The 19494-nt window shown below is 43.7% G+C and overlaps 1 protein-coding gene across 1 annotated transcript; it reads left to right on the forward strand.

Moving 5' to 3' along the window:
• The first annotated feature begins 31 nt into the window (after positions 1-31).
• Positions 32-17144, forward strand: MONOS_12437fu12438 (uncharacterized protein). Its single transcript, XM_067865056.1, has 5 exons — positions 32-87; positions 189-355; positions 421-16403; positions 16524-16604; positions 16921-17144. The coding sequence occupies exons 1-5, from the start codon at positions 51-53 to the stop codon at positions 16967-16969; spliced, it is 16317 nt and encodes a 5438-aa protein (XP_067726295.1). The 5' UTR covers positions 32-50; the 3' UTR covers positions 16970-17144.
• Positions 17145-19494: the final 2350 nt, after the last annotated feature.

Consider the following 19494-nt stretch of genomic DNA (forward strand, 5'->3'; position numbering starts at 1 on the left):
ATTGTACCCATATTAACATCTTTTTGATCTCGTGTCTTTCTCACTTATTTATGGAGGAAGACATATCTCCAACAGACATTTCTCACGGTTTGATTTAATAAAGTTTTATTCATCGCATTATTGGGCTACTATCTTTTCACTTTACCTTTCATTGTGTAAAAAATATTAATCAATGAATATGTTTTTAGCGATAAATGATCTCACGAAGCAAGCCTTATCAACATTTTTGCTTTTGGTAAAATGTGTTGAAAATAGACGCTTACTCGGAAAATTGGTCTGTGAATGGAGAAAGAGACTTTCTGAAGATCAAGACTTTTGCTCTCAAGGTCAAATTGATTCAAAAAATTCTGAGCTGGTTTGTCACAATTGCATCGTATCTATTTTAAAAAATATACTTAATGATGATTATTTTATTAACAGAATGAAGCTGGAACGGCTCTTTTTCGCTCGATTTGTTCCACTCTTGCAAAATTAGTCATCAACTCAAGTTCCATATCACCTTTACAAATTTTATCAATTATATCTGGTTCAAATATCAACGAATCTGTTCAGAGTAAATGCTTGGCGTATCAAACATTACGTGAGTGCAAGCACGAATCAACATATTCTTGGTTCAGCATTCCTTTAATAAATGGAAAGGATCAGTATTCTTTTGAATTGTTTAATGGACTTCCTGATTTAAACGAACTACTTTCGCATCTATCGAAAGAGAGTCTTATTTCATTACAAGCAGATTTTCTATCAAACGATGCATCACTTTATCACTGCCTTTCTTCACGCTGGAAGCGTCATCGCGAAGCTGTTCAAAAGCTGATACAAAAAGTGGATGCCTGCGAAGCAGAAGGAGATCAAGTGCCTGACGTTGAAAGCAAAACACTCGCTCGTATCACAGAAATGGAGGCAAAGCTGCTAGACGAATGGGAATGCTCCGATGCCGAAGAGACAAAGAAGATGAGGGCGCTGCTGCGAATGGAAGGGCTGTGTGAGAAGGATGTGATGATGATGCTGACTGGGAGAGAAGCCTGGGACAGCCTAAACAGCAGCGAAGATGACACAAAAGTGGCTGTGAAGCACAGCAACCTGCGTGTTCTGCTGCATCTTCTGAGAATCCTTCCCTCAGAATCATATTGCTCTCTATTCCTCCACTTGTGCTTCCACGCCTCTTCACAAACATCATCATCATCATCTTCTTCTTCTTCATCTTCTTCTTCTTCCTCCTCCTCCTTCGACTTCATGTCTTCCTTTGCCGCTGCGTGGTGGGAAGCGTCAGCCACTGTCTTTGCCTCCCCCTCTGTCTCTCTCCCTCTCCTCCCCACTCTCAACATGGCCTCTCCTCAACTGGCTCCTCTAAGAGCATCGCCAGCGGTGCAGATGGCATCGCCTGTGGTTGCTGCGGGGCTGAATGTAGTGAATGTGAGGGTGGTGCTGCCGAAGAGGAGGAAGGGAGGAGAAGGAGAAGGAGAAGGAGATAAAGAGGGAAATGAAGAAGGGAAAAGAGAAGAAGATAAGTTAGATAAGGAAGAAGATAAAGAAGAAGGAAACAAAGAAGAAGAGAAAACAAACAGTGTAGTTATTCCTATCTCTCTTGTGGGTGGAGGGTATCCTTCGTTGATTGCCATTGTGCATCCAGCGCCTGTGAACGATGTGAATATTCTTTCTTCTCAAATAGACCCTTCCACTCTGCCATTCTCAGAAAGCGTTGATGTTATTACAGAGAAGAAGAAGAAGAAGATGATGATTAAAGAAAGTTCGGAGAAACCTGAAAATTCGGAGAAATTGGAGAAACCTGACTCAGGGGAAGAGAAAGAGAAAGAGAAAGAGAAAGAGAAAGAGAAAGAGAAAGAGAAAGAGAAAGAGAAAGCAGAAGTACAATCTAATTCATCAGGTACTCAATTATCAGCATCATTTGCTCTTGCCACGCCAATAGCTTCTCTGCAGCAGGTGATGTCTCATTCGAACATCCAGGACATTAATGAAGATGCGGTTGCTTTGCTCATCAGCGATTCTGAATGTGTTCTCAACACACTCGCTGCTATGAAAGAGGAAGAAGAAGAGAAGAAGAAGAATTTGCCAGTTGTGAATGCTCAAAAACAGGCACCTGCCCCTCCTCCTTCACGTGTTATGCCTCCTTCTTTTCCTTCTTTTCCTCCTCAGCCTGCATTTCCTATGCAACCTAATAATACCAATAACATAATTCCACCTTTTCCTTCACCTTTTAATGCCTCTTCTTCTTCTTCTTCTAATTCATCTTGGCCTTCTTCTTCTTCTCCCCTCCTTCTCTCTCATTCTCAATTCCAATCACAATTCCAATCACAAACTGAACTAGAGCCAACCCATCTTCCTTTCTCTCCTCTCCTCCCTCTCCTCCAGTCAACAGCTCCTGGTGAATACAACAGCATTGCCAGCTCTTCTTCTCCCAGTGATGTTTCATTGGCCTCAAACCTTCCTGTTAAGCCTTCGATTGCCTTTATGCTCTCTTTCTTGTCACACACGAAGCTCAATCAGAATCCCCTCTATAGCACAGGCAGGCAGGAGCTGATGGAGAGGATGGAGGCATTGAAGAGGAAGAAGGAGAAAGTGCAGTTTTTGCTGGGTGGTGGAGGAGGAGGAGAAGGAGGAGAAGGAGAAGAGGATGAGGTGGAGAAGGAGAAGGAGAGGGTGAGGAGGATGATGCTGATGACACAAGAGGAGAAGAGGAAGCTGATGGATTCAAGAACACCGTTTAGCAAAGTTATACCAACCGATTATTCGGTTATTGACATGTTCACCTTCATCAACACAGCAAATACGAAAGGAAAACAGGCTCTTCTTCCATCTTCTTCTTCTTCTCTTTCTTCTTCTTCTTCCTCTCCTCTTTCTTCTTCTTCCGCTTTATCTTCTTCTATTTCACTGCCTTCTTCTTCTTCTTCTTCTGCTGCTGCTTGTTATGTTTCTTCTGCTCCTCAGCCAAATTCTCCTATTTCAAATGCATTTCCACGTATTTCACCATCTTCTATGCAAAACATGAACAAAAACATGAATCCTTCTTCGTTATCTTCTTCTTCTTCCTCTTCTTCCACCACCACCTCCTCTTCTCTTCTTTCTTCTGCTGTGTCTTCTTCTTCTCTTCTCTTATCACCAGAACAACTTATGGAGATATTCCAACATGGAATGGTTTCACCTGATGGCAGGCAAAGAACTAATGCTCCTTCTCTTTTTGTTATTCCTGCTAAAAGGAAAGAGGAAAAGGCAAATGTAACATCATCATCATCATCAACATCTTCTTCTTCTTCTTCTTCTTCAAATTCTGATGTGTTAAATGCAAATAACATGAATATAACAAAGAACTCTTCTTCTTCTTCCTCTTCCTCATCTCAGTCTCTTCTTATCCCATTGAAGAAGGGGACGATGAAGGAGAAGAGGAACGACGGGGCTATTCAGACAGTCATATCAGAGCTAACATCGATGCTGATGGCAGAGCCAGTGGTGATGGAGATATTGAAGGAGGTTGGGAAATTGGACAGAGAAGAAAATGGAGAGAAAAAGGAAAGAGAAGAAAAGAAAGAAGAAGAAGAAGAAATTTTAGAACCAAGCAAAACACCTCTTAATTCATCTTCTTCATCTCTTTCTTCCTCTTCTCGCCGCATTGATGATGTCACCCTCAAACTGCGTTCTTCTTCAGATGCTCCTCTTCTTTCTCTCCACTTCCCTCTCTCTCTCTCTCAGCTGTCTGCTGGACACACCTTCTCACACCCCGAAACTTTGTTCTACAAATCATATGCTCAATACATTCAATCAAATAATCTTTCTTCTTCTTCCTCTTCCTCTTCTTCTCTTTCTTCTTCTTCTTCTTCTCTTTCTCCCTCTCCTTCTCTCCACCATCTTCTTCGTGTTCTTTCGTTCTACTCTTCTTCTGCCCCTCTCATTCGCATTCTTCCTTCTCAGCCTCGTTTAGAAGCCACACACGATGAGACAGTCCATCTGAACTTGTCTGTCTTCTCTGACTTCAACACCGTCTTTGCGCTGATATTCAACAGCAGGGCAATGGAGGAGCTGAGGAGAGGAAGAGAAAGAGAAGAAGAAAGAGAAGGAGAAAGAAAAGAAAGAGAAGGAAATGAAGAATATAACAATGATAATCACGTCAATGACAATAAGACTTCACAGCCAGCCAATCCAGCACTTGTCTTTGCCCAGTTCATTGTGAAGCTCCTCTGCACTCGTTCTCTCTCTCTCTCTCCTCTCACGTGCCTTCTCCCCTTCCGCCCTTCCCTTCCTGCAAAGTACCTCCTTCGTTTAAATTCTTCATCTTCGAATGCTTCTTCTTCCTCTTCTTCCTCTTCTTCTTCTCATTCGTCTTCCAATGATCTTATATCTCCTCCCCCCGTTCCTCTCCTTGTCGATGCCTGTGCTGCTGACACCCCCCTCGCCATCCACAAAGTGCTCAACGACAGAAAAAGATTAAACTCCCGCCGTTTTGCTGCTTCTCACATGCCTCCGATTCCCTCTGTCTTTCCTCCTCTGCCTTCTTCTTCTTCTGCCAATCTGTTCAACCAGAAGGACTCCAACGGACCTTCTGCTCCGCCTGCAACTGTCAAACCTTTCTCGTTTTCTTCTTCCTCTTCCTCTTCTTCTTCTTTTCCTCCTCAAATGTCTCATCCTTCTCAACCAACCAGGCCACAAGCTGTTCCTTCCATCTCCACTTCACCAAACTCGCCTTCAAATGTTCCATTTCCTTTCTCTTCCTCTTCTTCATCCTCCTCCTCCTCTTCTTCTCATCCCTCTGTTCCTTCTCTTCCTTCTCTCCCTCGCCAGCTCACCCCCTCAGAACAGATATTCACTCCCAACCTCTTCCATGAAATGATCAGAGAAGAAGACGATGAAGAAGAAGGCAGCAGCACCATGTTGTCGTTTGCTGAGGCTGTTTTGCTGGCAGATGGATGGGAAGAAAGAGTGCATACACTTTACAAGATAGCAGAGGAGTTTGATAGGAAAGTGGCTGAGCAGAAGAAGAGGAAAGAAGGAAAAGAAGGAGAAGAAGAAAAGAAAGCAGATGAGAAGGAAGGTGACAATTCAACTAATCAGTTCTCCTCCTCCTCCTCCTCCTCATCATCATCATCTTCTTCTTCTTCATCTGAACAAGATCTACCAAATGTTCCTTTCACTCTTGTCAATCCATACTATGCCTCGTGCGTCTCCTTCACTGCTGCTTTGAAGAAAGACATGGATGAAATTCCCTCAGTCAGTGAAATCATCCCACAATCGCCGTTTTTGCTCTCTTTGCCAGCTGATTACCGTCCTTCCACACACACACAGCATCTGACGATCTTCCTCATTGCCATCATTTTAAGAAGGATTCACTTTGAACACCCGTTCTCTATCCATCTCCCGATGCACCGTCTGTTTGCTCACATGATATCTCGTTTGTCTGTCACACTCACTTCACACGAGCTGTTTGGAGTTGGATGCGACAGAACATCTGCCGCATTAGAGAAGGCGTCAATGCTCTCCAATTGCAAGAATACCATCAGTGGCTCATTTGTCTCGATCACCAGGGCATTCAATGCTGTTAAAAACACACACAATAAATTTTCTCTGTCAAATGTGCTTCCTCCTTCTGTTGCTCTTGTTGTGGTGCAGCCAATCATGTTCATTCGGTTAGCATTTGCCCAGTTGTATTCAGGAATGTGGCGAGACAACGGCTTTTCTGTTGAGCCTCTGGCTGTCTTCTACTTCCGCCACACACTTTGGAACAAGTGGATCAATCCAGACACGTTTACGATGCAGGTGGCGGTGTGTGCTGCTGGTTGGAGCAAGTTCATGACGCTGCTGATGAGTGTGTATCATCTCGAGTACTTCTTCCTGCCTCCTTGGTTCTGGAGGAAGGCTGTGATGGGAGGAGGAGAAGAAGGAGAAGGAAAAGAAGTGAATAATGGATGCAACAAAGGAAATAAAAAAGCTTCTCTTTCTGTTCGACCTCCTCTCCTTCCCCGAAAGATTGAGCGTGTGGGCATCCGATGGGCAATGGAGAGTGAAGACATGATTGAATTTGCCTCGAATTTCCTGTCTCTTCTTGTCTCTCTGTGTGTTGATCGCTCTCTCCCACACACAGATGCCATAGACAGGGTGTCTGCTGCTGTGTGTGGGGCTGAGTGTGAGTGTGGATGTGGATGCGGATGCAAAGAGTTGTATGCCAAGCACATGACACTCACACATCCGTCACCGAATTCAGGTGACAAGCCAACAAAGACAGAAGTTGTGGCGCTGAGGTTGACAGAAGATTACGATGACTTCTTTGACAAGATGTGTGTGTGCAAGAAGTGCAAATGCAGTGGAAGCAGAGCTTGTGCTGATGGAGGAGGAGAAGGAGAAGAAAAGAAGAAGATAACACCTCTTCTTGATCTCGATGCTCAACCAGTTGTTCCCTTCACTCCTTTCTGCCTCGCCTCCAACATCGCTCTTGCCTTGTCCACATCCCCAAAAACGTTACGCCATCTTCTTTCTGTCCTCCCTTCAACATACCCTTCTCACCCTCTCTTCTACCCCATCCTGCACAGCCTGTGTGACCTGAAGAGAGGAAGAAAATCGCTTTTTGTGCTAAAGAAAGAGAAGTGGGCATTGGTTGATCCATTCCACTTGCATCTGACACACATCGAGAGGCAGGAGACAATCAATCGTGTTGGCAAGCAACTGCTGAAGTGGAATAGAAGCGATTATCAGAGCGTGATTATCACTGAGGATGATGAAGAAGATGAAGATGAAGAAAACATAGAGGAAGAAGATGAAAACGATCAAAACACAGAGAAATCAACAGCCTCTTCCAAATCCCATTCAAAACGCTCCGTTTCTCTACGCAATGTTCCATATGAGATCCTGCGGCGTCCGAGCGTGCCGCCTCCTCTGCCAGGCCTTCCTCACCCTCATCACACACACCCTCTTCTGTCAACTCTGATGGACATCTGCTGCTCTCGTGTGGTGTTGGGAATCATCTGGTATGTTCTGCATGTTGCTCTGCATGTAAACAAGCACCAGATAATCAGAATGGAAGAAGAGGAGAACAAGGCAAAGATGGAGCTTGCAAAGAAAGCTGCTGCTGCTTCTGCTGCGTTGCAGGAAGGCAGTGCTTCACGTGCTGGCTCTTCTGCTTCGCTTTCTGGAATGCTTCAAGGAATATCCAATGCTAACATGGCTTCAGGAAATGAAGGAAAAGATGAAGAAGCAGAAGACGAAGAAGGAGAAGGAGAAGATAGTGATCCACTGAACAAGAAACCCAAATCTCTTGCATTGTTCACTCTCTCTGACTTGTCTTCCTTGCCTCGCCCGTTGGCACCTGAGGGCTTTTCAGTGGAAGACAAGATGATGGCACGTGAGTACAACCGCCCTGACAGAAAACACACAGCCTCGTGGAGATCTGCTTCGCAATCAGTCCGATCTTCAGACAGAACACCTTCTTCTTCTTCTTCTTCTTCTTCTTCTCCACTGGCCTCATCTTTGCCTCCCTTTTCGACATTCGAGTCGCCAAAGACAGCTGCCTCGCCTTCGACAACTGCTCCGCTTTCAACAATGCCTACACCAAATATGCCAAATGCTTCTGTTTCTTCTTCTTCCACTTCCATTTCTTCTCTTTCTTCTCCCTCTGGACTGCCTCCTTCACAAGAAGCACTCTCAAAGACGCTGACCACATCTGCCCCAGGCTTTGCTGCGTCTCCATCTGCATTGGCATCCCCTGTGAAAATCACCCCCCGCTCCTCATCTCCCTCACGCCGAGGCATTTCTCCCTCAAAATCTCTATCTCCTTCATATGGCTCTTCTTCTTCTTCTTCCTCCTCCTCTTCTTCTTCTTCTATTTCTTCCATGCGTCGTGCTGCCTCTCCCACTCGTGTGAGAAATTCTCCTGTCTCTTCGCTGGCTGCGCCTTCTTCTCCTCGTCAGGCTGCTCCTCGCCCAGCCTCGCCAAAAGTGCATCATCAGACTGAAGAAGAGGCAGACGCTGCGAAGCTGCAGGAGGCGATGGAAGGGAAGACAAACACACACAAACAGAATGTGACCGGAAGAGAAGCATCAAACAAAGGGAGCAATGCTCTGTCGGAACCAGCAGATCCCTTTGCGTTTGTGTCGCAGTGTCCGAACGTCATTCCGGATGTTGATTTTATGCGGAACTCGACTGAGCAGATGCTGCTGGCTGTGCTGCGGCTGTTGGACACGACGCTTTCTTTCTCTACACAGTGGCATATTCCTCAGAGAAGAGGAGAAAGAAGAGAAGGACAAAAAGAAGGAGAGGAGGAAGAAGAGGAAGAAGAAGCATCTCAACCGTATGTGGATGACGAGACAAGAAATCCTGTTGCATTGCCATGCCCTGCTCACTCTACACTTCTTGATGCTCTGTTCTATCAGACACATTGTTCTTGTCTGATTGACGAAGAGCAGAAGAAGAGAGAGAAGGAATTTAAGAGAAGGAGGATGATGTGGGAGCCTGCTGCTGCTTCTCCTTCTCCTTCTCCTTCATCATCATCATCATCTTCTTCTTCTTCTTCTGAAGAAAAAGAAGAAGAGAATTCCAACAAAGATGAGAAATCACCTTTGACTCATCTGTCTATTGCATCTATGCTCTTCCAACTGTATGTGCTGATCAACCCACCCGCAGCTATTCCTGTGCCTCCTTCTTCTCTTTCCTTCCATGCCGATGCAAGAGCAACAACCACATCTTCTTTGTTCACTTCTCCAATCATTCACCCTCTTTTGTCTCGCATTCTGATCAGATTGAGATTTTTGGCTTTTCTTTTCTATGCGCCTGAGAAGAAAAGCAGAAGAAATGGTGATTTTGCTGAAGGAAAGAAGAATTTGAGCAAAAGAGAAGAGAATCTGAGGCAGATTGGAGTGATAATTGAGAGGAGAAAGCCAATGGCTGCATTGACTGATGGATTGGATGCTGCTTCTTCAGAGAAAATGATTGAATCAAAGAAAGAAAAAGACATTTCAACAGAAAAATCAGAAGCAAAAGAAGATAAAGCAATTAAAGAAGAAAAAGTGAAAGAAGAAAAAGAAGAAAAAGAAGAAAAAGAAGAATCTCAAACAGGATTAAAAACAGTTCCAAGCGAAGTGAATGAACAAGATGCAGCAGAGAAGACGGCGCTTGTGCTGAGCAAGAAGGAGACAGGGCATTTGTGCTGCTTCTGCCAACAGGCCATCAAAAAGGGTGACAGAGCAGGATTCGCCTCTTTTGTGGACTATACGCCTTCACTTCAAGCACTAAATTCATCAGCCATTTATCATTTGAGAGAGGAGCAGAAGAAGATGGAGGAGGAAGAGGAGGAGGAAGAGATGATGGCGAAGATTCATCTCAAGCACAATGGAGGGAAAGAAGGTGAAGAGAAGAATAATAACATTTCTTCTTCTTCTGATTCATCTGATGAAAAGAAAGAAATTCAATCAACTGGACACAAACAGATGGAATGCCCGTATTGTCATCGGATGTGCCAGTGCAAGCTGAAGAAGCTGGAGGAAATGAAAAGACAACTCGAAAAGGCAGAAAAAGGTGAGAAAGACGGAGAAGGAGAAGAAGGGGAAGAAAGCGAAGGGGAAGATGTGAAAGTGAAGAGGAAGTTCTATTGGGAGAATTGGAAACAACTGGATGAGAAGAAGGAGATGGAAATACGGAGGAGGAAGAAGAAGAGAAGCGAGAGAAAGAAATCTGAAGCGAAAAAGGCAGAAAAGTGCAAAGAACAAGAAAACAATACAGAGCAAAAAGGAGAAATGTCTCATTCACAAACAGCAGAAGAACACGAACAAACAGAAAAGCCACACAAAAAGAAAGAAAGAAGCCGAAAAGAAACGAAAGGCAAAGAGAAAAAAACTATCAAAGCGAAAGAAGCGCTGAAGAAGCCACACAGACGATTGAGAGTGGGCGAAAGAGACACAGAAAAGACAAAGAGTGAAATGCAGCTGTATCGGAAGTACTTCCAAGGGGATGCAGGGAATGAAGAGGAAGAAGAAGAGGAAGGAGGAAATGTTGATAGCGAAGAGAAGAGGAAAGCGGAAGAGAGGAGGAGAAGAAGAAGGATCAGAAGGAAGAGGAGAGAAGAGGCAATGCAGAGGGAGATGGAGAAGAAGAAGGCGATGAAGAAGAATGCAGCGTCAGCTGCTGGAAAAGGAGGGAAAGGAAGGGAAGAAGGAGAAGATGATGATGAAAGTGGACATTCTTCCCTTCTGGAAACACCAGATGGCTCAGAAGACAACATGTTCAGTGATGAATACGAATATGAAGGAGAAGAAGGGAGGAGAGAAGGGAGAGGAGGAAGGAGAGGGAGAGGAAGAAGACACAGAAAGGGTGATTTGGATATGCCTCAGCTGCCTGCTGATCTGCTTCCATCGCAACAGCCTTATGATGAGGAAGATGGCGATGAGGAAGGAGGCGAAGGGAGAGAAGGAGAGAGCGATGAACTGAGCCACAAGGCAGCAGAAGAAGGGATGCGTGGAAGAGGCAGCGATGATGATGATGAGGATGATGATGAACTGCCGAGGAAAGAAGGAGAGGAAGACGAAGAAGATGATGACAACTGGGATGAAGAAGAAGATGAAGACGATTTGTTCAGCAGCTCAGCCGATGCCACATCAGACTTCGAGTTTGACGATGGGATTGCGTATGACTATGACGATGAGCTTGGGCTGTTTGAAGACGAAGGCGTCGAAGATGAGAATTTGGAGCGTCTTTTGGAAGAGACGACGGACGAGGAGGAAGAAACAGAAGATGAGACAGACTTTTCAAAGGGGACGATTGGGAATGAGATGTTTGAGACAGATATTGGTACAGATAGTGACTTTGACAAAGGAGGAAGATTCACACAGGGCGATTCATCTTCTGCTGAAGGAGACGCCTTGTATGCTGAGCAGCCACCGACAATTCATTCGGCGCTGTCATCTTCGAATGAAGATGCACTGACTTCTTCTTCTTCTTCTGGCTCTTCTTCTGGTTCTGATGCTGTTGCCATTGACTCTCAGCAGCCACTTCCTCTACCATTTGAGCAGAGTGTCACATCCACAGGCGACATGAGAGGGCTCCCCATTTCTCTCTCGTCTGCCCAGCAGATGTCTCGTGCTGAATGCACCGCTGTCTCTGTGCCCACTCGCCTCTTCCCCGTCAAGCGCTCTCTGAACCTGCCTCCGTCAAACACGACGAATGTGCCTTACACAGAGCTGGGGCTGGCGATGAATGATTCGCAGGAGAACTACTTCCTGGGGAAGAAGAAGGAGCTGATTGATGCACAGTTCAGAAGAGAACGAGAGAAGGACAAGAAAGTCAAACGCATTCGAATGTTCCATTTGAGGCAGCTGCGCGAAAAGAAGCAAGCACAGCTATCTGATCTGTCTGCAGACACATCCACCTCAAACTTCCCCTTCTCAGAAGACGAAGAGGAACTTCTGGATGTCTGCTCCAGCCGGATAAACTCACCCACACATTCTGTGTGTTCCGTAAGCACCCACAACACATCAGCTTTTCCTCCTTCTGTCCTTTCGCCTGCACTCACCACTACATCTTCTGTGGTTCTGCCTGGCGGAATGTGTGAGTCAGTTGCCATTCCACTGAAATCGGAGTGTTTGTCAGCGTTTGGAGGGCCGATGCGTCTGCCACTGTTTCCTCCGCCAGAAGGGACAGTGAGGCCCGCAAGAATAAGTGAGAAGGAGAAGAAGAGGAGGAGTGCAAAGGAAAATCCAGAAGCAAGCGAAAAGGAGAAAATGGAGAAGCTGAGAAGGAAGCTGGAGAAGGAGATGTGCTGCTGCACGTGTGAATGTGAGGAAGGGTGTGAGTGTGGATGCAATGAGTACATCAAATCACTCCAAACAGCTTCTTCATCACACAATGGAAATTGCTGTGAGGCAAGCAAAGCTGCAATGAATGCGAAGTCAGCGCGCTTCTTTGCCTCGTCGTGCTGCCCGCCTTCGCTGAGTGTGGGAACGAAGAGCGACTTGTGGGGCAATCTGGGTGAGATCCACGGGACAGAGGCGAACGAGAGGATGAACACAGATCTGAAGAACAGAAAGAAGAGAGAGAAGAAGCAGAGGACGAAGGCATCGAAGGGGTCAAGGATGATGAATATTACGATGGAGCTGGATGAAGACGAGCAATACAAAGACGAAGAGATCATCGTCTTTGAAGCACCAAACACAGTAGATCCATTTGTATCGAATGTGGCATTCCCGTTTGTCACACGAGAAATGAAGACGAAGCTGCGTGTTGAGAAGAAAGCAGACCCACAGCCGACCATTTTGGCATGTCCAACACCTGTCAAATCGGGCGCACAATCACTTTCCACGCGAAGTGAGTCTGTCTTGTCTCTGCAATCGCAGGCATCACATTCATCATCTCAGCCTGTCCCGCCAGTTGCTGTGGATGTGAAGCAGTCCTTCTTCGTGTCGACGTGCGGCCACATTATGCACTCTGAGTGTTTGTCGCATCTGCTCATGGCGAACGGGCGGATGCCACGCGAAGGGCAGATGGCAGGCAGGTTGGACGAGAACAGCGCCCACTCCACATTCCCACTGGATGCACAGTCACTCGAATTCCAGTGCCCGTTCTGCGGGAAGCTGTGCAACACACTCCTTCCCTTGATTGACGGAGTGGCACGCGACGACGCTGAAAGCAGTCAGATCAAAATATCATCGAAAAAAGCCGAGAATTCATCAAAAGAGAAAGAGACTATTGTCCCAGTGCTGCCAGTTGCCCACAAAAATGATGGGTTCATTTCGATGTTCCTCCGAGCAACAGACACACCATTTGAGCACACACTGAACATTCTGATGTCTGAAGAAGCACCGACTCTTCAGCTTCCATTCACTTCTCTCTCTCGCACCTCCATTGACAACATCACCCTCTTCGCCACACAACTACTGCGCATCAACAAGTCTCTGGAGTCCATGCCGATTTCGAGTGTGCTCAAGTCAGCCACTCAAGCTGCCTCTGCTGCTGCAAGTGCGCTTCTTGCCTCGTCCACCCCTGTCGCCCAGCCGCCGACACCTGCCACACCGTTTGTGCTGTCTAAGAAGCAGAAGGTGGCAGCTGTGATGCGCCATCTGTGTCCAGAGCCTGTCTTGTTTGCACTTTCGCACCAGGCCATTCCATTTGGCGAGGCATCGATGCAAGTTGTGCAGCTGCACCACTTCTCGCAGATTGTGCTGTCATCTAACATATCTTCCCTGTCTCCTGTCTCCTCTCCTCTCCTTTCTGCTGCATCGGATGTGCCTGAGCCGCTTTCAGTGCCGATGCCGTCGTGTGACTTCGACCAACGTGCTCTGAAGTTCATCCAGCACAACATCACATCTGCGCTGAAGAAGATGATTCCGGCTGAGCTGAGCGAGGAAGCAGGAAGAGAGACATTCAACTGGGTGGAATCTCCCTCAGCAATGCAGCAGACAGGAACAAAGCTGCAGGAGCTGGACGATCTCTATTTGGAGCTGATTGCGCTGGAGAGAGCGATGAAAGGAGTGAAGAGATTCGACTCATACTCTTCTTCTCCACCTGCTGCGCTGATGAGCAGCTTTTTGGGGCTGATGCATCGCTTTGCAGCGTCTGCACTTTCATCCACGCAATCTGTCTTGATGCCATCTTCTTCGTCTTCCTTGTGTCTCCCGCAGTCATTCCCAGTGTCTGACAGAGAGCGCAAGCTGTCCATTCAGCACCCGCTGATACTCGGCATGCTGCACACACTGGCATCGATCGAGTGGTCGCTGCGTCCTCTGCCTCTGCCTCTGCCTGAGGGAGGCGGCGGAGCAAAGGGATTTGACGATATTCTGAATGAGGCACGGGTGAAGGAGGCAGAAAGGAAAGCGAAGGCAACAAAGGAAGGCAAACAGGCAGAGTCCTCGCAAGCAACTTCAGTCAGCGAGAAAGTGAAGCATCAAACAGCTGAAGAATTCTTCACATCATCTTTGACCTACTCATCGGCCATGCTGTGCTGGGCAGAGCAGATGAAGTCGTCGGTAGCATATTCCACACGCAAGTTCGAGCTGTCTCTCAACCAGCGCCTTGTTCTGACGCAGATGTTCCAGGCAGTCACAGCAGTGGCACTGGAGGCTGTGCGGCAGATTGGAGTGGAGAAGGAGAAGGCAGCGAAGGAAGGGAGTAGCACAGCAGCTGAAGTTGAGCAGCGGATGACTGATTTGGTTGAGTCTATCTTCAAAGAGGTGCGAATGATGCAGATCAGCGCTGAAATCATGAGCGTGCTGCACACAATGCGAAAGAAGGATACAGAAGTCGTTGAGGCAGCAATGAATGGAGCAACAACAGAGTATTCATCGACTCTTTCTCCAAACTGCCCACCACTGTCTTCCCTGATGCTCTCCATCTGCTCCTCTTCTGATTCTTCTCCTCTTCCCTCTCCACTTGCTTCATGCATTTATTCTCTCTCTTCGTTTGTGGGGAGTGATCCAACACATCTCCTCCTCCTCCTCCTCTGCATCTCCTGCATGGTTCCAACACTCCCTGCGTCTCTTCTCCCTTCAGTCAACAACTCGCTGGCTGCCCTGTTTCCCTCTCTTCCACAGTCAGATGCTTTGCCATTCAATACTTTTGAGTCTCATCCTCCTTCAGCCACACAATGGACTTTCCGACCGATCACTCCTGCTCTTTTCTCGCAGTGTGTGTTCATTGTATTGTCTACAATCCCTGGATCGCTCTATTTCTTTGCATCCGACGCATTCATTGCCTCGATGACAGATAAATCAGCATCTGCTTCTTCTTCTGCTGCTGCCACTGCTGGTGTAAGTGAAAGGGATGAGAGGAAAGCAAAGATTAGCGCAGAGCAGGTGAAGAAGTCAGCAGCATTTTCGTTTGCGCGCTCTGAATTCTTCGACCTGGAGGCGTATCTTTCTCTGTCGCCGTGGTTCGACAGACGGAACGGCGCAATTGTGGAGATGACATTTCTGCGGAGGGCGTTTCTGCTGTTTTCTGCTCTTTTCCCAACGACAGAGCTTGCACCTCACTCGACAACTGCTTCTGTGGATGTTGATGCTCCTTCAGGAAAGATGAGCAAAGGCAGCAACAAGAAGGATAATAATAATAATAATTGCTTCACAGCTGGGTTTGCGAATGCAAATGATGGAATGAATGGCTCTTCTGAAAGAAGTGGAATTTCTCATGTTCATCAGCAGTTGATATCAGCATCAGTATCAGCGTCAGGCGATGTGCCACATGGGAGTGAGTCGTTCTTCTCTTCACTGACGACATACCAGTCTTATCTGACACATGCCTTGTATGATGCAAGTGCACTTTCACAGGCATCATCACTGGAATCGTTTTTGGAGTATATTGAGGCAGAAGAGCAGAAGGCTGGAGAAGGGAAGGGGAAGGGGAAAGGAAAGGAAGGGAAAGAAGAAGAAACAGAAACAGAGACTGATTCGGATTCAGATTCAGAAGAAGAAGATGAAAGAGAAGGAGAAAAAGAGGAAGGGGAGATGAATGGGTATATTTGTGACCTGAATGCGATGTCTGTGTATCCATCGCCTGCACGCATAACCCTCTTTGCCTTCTTTGCCTCTCTTCTGCATCTTCCACAGCTGCTCAAAGCAATCAATATCGAACACAGCCAAGCAGCTTCATCAAACAACCTTGATGCTGACAAGGAAAGTGGAGAGAAAGATGATGTGCCTCGTCCTCTTAATGATGACACTCAACCAGATTCAATTGCAAAACCAGCATCTTTTTCTTCTTCTTCAACCAGATCTCGTGTTTTGGATGAGATCTTTGCAATTCTTGTGCTTTCGATGGATCCTAAGCGTGTTAGCTCCTCATTCTCCTCGTTCTTCCCCTTCATATCAAACTCTTCCTCCTCTCCGCTTTCTTCACCGCTTGTTGCGTCTGTCGGGCAGCCGTTCCTGCTTCTACCTCGTCTTCCTTCTCTTCCTCTCTCCATTCGTCCTCTTTCCCTCTTCTCGCGAGACTGCCGCTGCGTCAGCTGCTCAAAGCGGTGTGCGTCAGTCGGCATCTGCCTCGTCTGCGGGCGCCTTCTGTGCTTGTCTGACCGCTGCTGCCACTCGATCGTCACTCGCTTTGTGGCTGGCGGGTACATTGCATCCTCAACTGCATCCACTGGCACGTCCTCTGGCTCTGCAAAGGGACTTTCTTCTTCTTCTTCTTCAAATGCACCTCTTTCGTCGCTGCAGACTGTGCTACCGCCTTCTGCTGCTCCTCCATCGAGTCCTGCACAGCCTTCATTTTCATCATCATCTTCTTCTTCTTCTATTTCTTCTTCTTCAGACACACAACATCCTTATGTCGGAGCAATGCAGATGCAATTTGAGCCGTTCAGCGGAAACAGATTTGTGATGGAGGAGACTAAACACGCACTGATGTGCAGCGGACTTATCCTTCCGCTGTGCTCGTCGCACGTTTCGTCACTTTCTATTGGCGTTGGGTTGATCAGAGCAACAAGATCGTTTGCCCTTCCATTTGTTGCTTTTTCTGATTTTTTATATTTAAATTGAATATATTTCATAATTAAACAAAATATTATTAATACATATTTTGATATTGATATTATTTTTAAATTCGTAAGGTTTGGGCTATATCTGAATTCATCTGGAGAAGAGGATGGGAACAGCGAACACGAAAAGGATCTGACTTTGTCTCTGGAAAGGTTTGATTCAATTATTCTTTCTATCTCCGATTATTCGAGCATTATTGGTTTATCTTGCTTTCTAACTTACTCTCTCTCTCTCTCTCTCTATCTATCTATCTATCTATCTATCTATCTATCTATCTATCTATCTATCTATCTATCTATCTATCTATCTCTATCTCTATCTCTATCTCTATCTCTATCTCTATCTCTATCTCTATCTCTATCTCTATCTCTATCTCTATCTCTATCTATCTATCTATCTCTTTGATTTGTTTTCAATGAAAATTCACATTCTGTGCAATCCTTTTGTTAATCCTCAATATTTTATCAGATATGCTCAACTTCTTCAACTTCTATGTGATCATCAGTTCTGTGAATGAACAGTGTTGTCAAATGCCGTGCAATATTAAAAAAAATAATTTTATCGAATTTCATCTATTGCCTTTTGTGACAAAATTTTGTTGTTTTTTTTTTTTTTATATATTTCAAATTGGTACATGTTCAATTTCACCACACTTAATTTCAAAATTTAAAATAAATTATTCTGATAAGTAACCTGAGCTTTTTGTTTGTTGATTACCGAAAAATGAATACACAGAAATAGCTGAAAGTATTCTATTTCACAATAGAAAAATAGAATGCAAATAAAATCCCAAAATTATGAGAAAATTTTTTGACAATTTGAAATTATAAACTCAGCAGAAAATATTTTGATCAAGAATTAATCAAAAGTTTGAGAGATGAAATATTGAGTAGAATATTTCCTTTGAGCATTCTTCACGAACACAATAAAGAAACAAAAGTGTGTTACAAATCCGGGACATGCAACAAATCCGGGAAAGTCAGAAATTTCAGCTTTCATAAAACTTTTCTCTCATTCATTTATTTCAAATCAAATAAAGGAACCATTTGAAGTTATAAGAATTGCTTTTTAAATATTATTGTGTTCGCAAAAACCCTTTTTCTTCAAATTTCGTGTTTGAGATAAAATATGAAGAAAAAGGGTTTTTGCGAACACAATAATATTTAAAAAGCAATTCTTATAACTTCAAATGGTTCCTTTATTTGATTTGAAATAAATGAATGAGAGAAAAGTTTTATGAAAGCTGAAATTTCTGCACTTTCCCGGATTTGTTGCATGTCCCTGATTTGTGACACACTAAACACTATTTTCGAAGATCTTTGTTTTTGTTTTGTTTTCAATATTGGTTTTTTATTATCACTGCAAGGTCAAAATAAAATTTTGATAATTCTCTGCTTTTAACAAAAAAACGTTTGATTATCAACACACTTGAAAACAAATAATTATGATTGCAAAAATAACCTTTGACTTCAATTTCATAAAAAATGGCATCGTAATGTTTCTAATTGTCTTAGAATATTTTCTTTAATTCTTATAAAAAAAAAAAAAAAAAAAAAAAAAAAAAAAAAAAAAAAAAAAAAAAAAAAAAAAAAAAAAAAAAAGTTACCAAAAAGATGGTGAATAAAGGAAACAAGAATTTCAAAAATATATATATATATATATTATTTTATTTTTTGAACCAAATTCTTATGAAAATAAAATTAAACTAATGAATATAAATTATCATCAAAAATGTCTCTTTTTGTTTTTATTTTTGCATCTCAAATTAGTTAACAAAAATACTTATGATTGCATGTGTCGAAAGATATTTCCACATTCGAATTATTTTCTTGTTTTATTGGCTTGCAATATTGAATTGCACAAGTCCACTTTTTGAATGAAACCAATTTGGATTAACAATTTTTCCAATTAATGATTTATAATGATTTCATTTGACAATCTCGAAAGTTTGATAAAAGAATGACATTTTCCTTGACGTCCAAGATTCGATCCATTTTTTTAATAACAATTGTCATCTTGGGAAAGAACATAACTTGAAATGCCATTCAAAAATTGTTTAAAATTGCATATAAGAACAAATATTACTTAATTCCAATTTGGGTCATTCTTTTTGAAAAGTCGTAAATGTTTATTTTAAAAATGAACAAAAAAATATCAAATCATGTCTAATTTCTATTCCCACTCACGAATCGAAACAAAATTGTGCATAAGATAATATTTTCAAGTGATAGATTCGATTCAAGTGAAGTTTCGTTGGTGCGAACAAAAATATGATCAAAATATGTAATTTTTATTCAATGTGTAAATTTAACATTTGTGACTTAACGAAAAGAACAGCACACTTATGAAACAGATCCAACATCATTCAATTATTAACTGTTTTCGATTCATTTATATTCAACTGTTAAATTATTTCAATTCTTCTTTCCATTTCTGAAGATGATATTTAATATTTCAATGAAAAATTAAACATTTATTTATTAAAGAATAAATTATCTTAATGATCATAACCCAAAAAATAAAAAATGAAAAAGGAAGTTACAAGGAAATCTTCTGCGAGTCAGCTGAAGCTGCGGGAGGCGATGCTATCATTCAAATATCGACAATTTCGGAATTCACTGGAGCGAATGGCACATATTGTTAACGATGGAGCTGTGCGTATGGTGGATGCATGCTACAACAAAAAATACAGTAAAATTCAGATCAGGCGTGTGGTGAATGCAGATTTGCAAAGCAGATTAGTTTTTAAAATTGGAAGCCAGCTGCTATCATTGTAGAAAAAGAGCAAACAGTGCTGGACGAAATTAAAACAGAATCACTGTCTGGAGCAAGCTTAACCATCTATAAAACGCGTGAACTGGTTTGCCAAAATATTCTTTGAAATGAATTAATAAATATTTCTAAGATTGAAAATATTGTTAATGATTTAAAACCAGAAAGCACGCCAGATGTTAATGTTTCTGCTTCCATTTCCAACGATTTCATCAAACAACATCCAGAGCTGAAGACATCAATGCCGAAAATTGTTGACGAAAACAGGCT

The sequence above is a fragment of the Monocercomonoides exilis genome, assembly GCF_001643675.1.
Source record: "Monocercomonoides exilis strain PA203 chromosome Unknown scaffold26-1319188, whole genome shotgun sequence".
Taxonomy (NCBI): Eukaryota; Preaxostyla; order Oxymonadida; family Polymastigidae; genus Monocercomonoides; species Monocercomonoides exilis.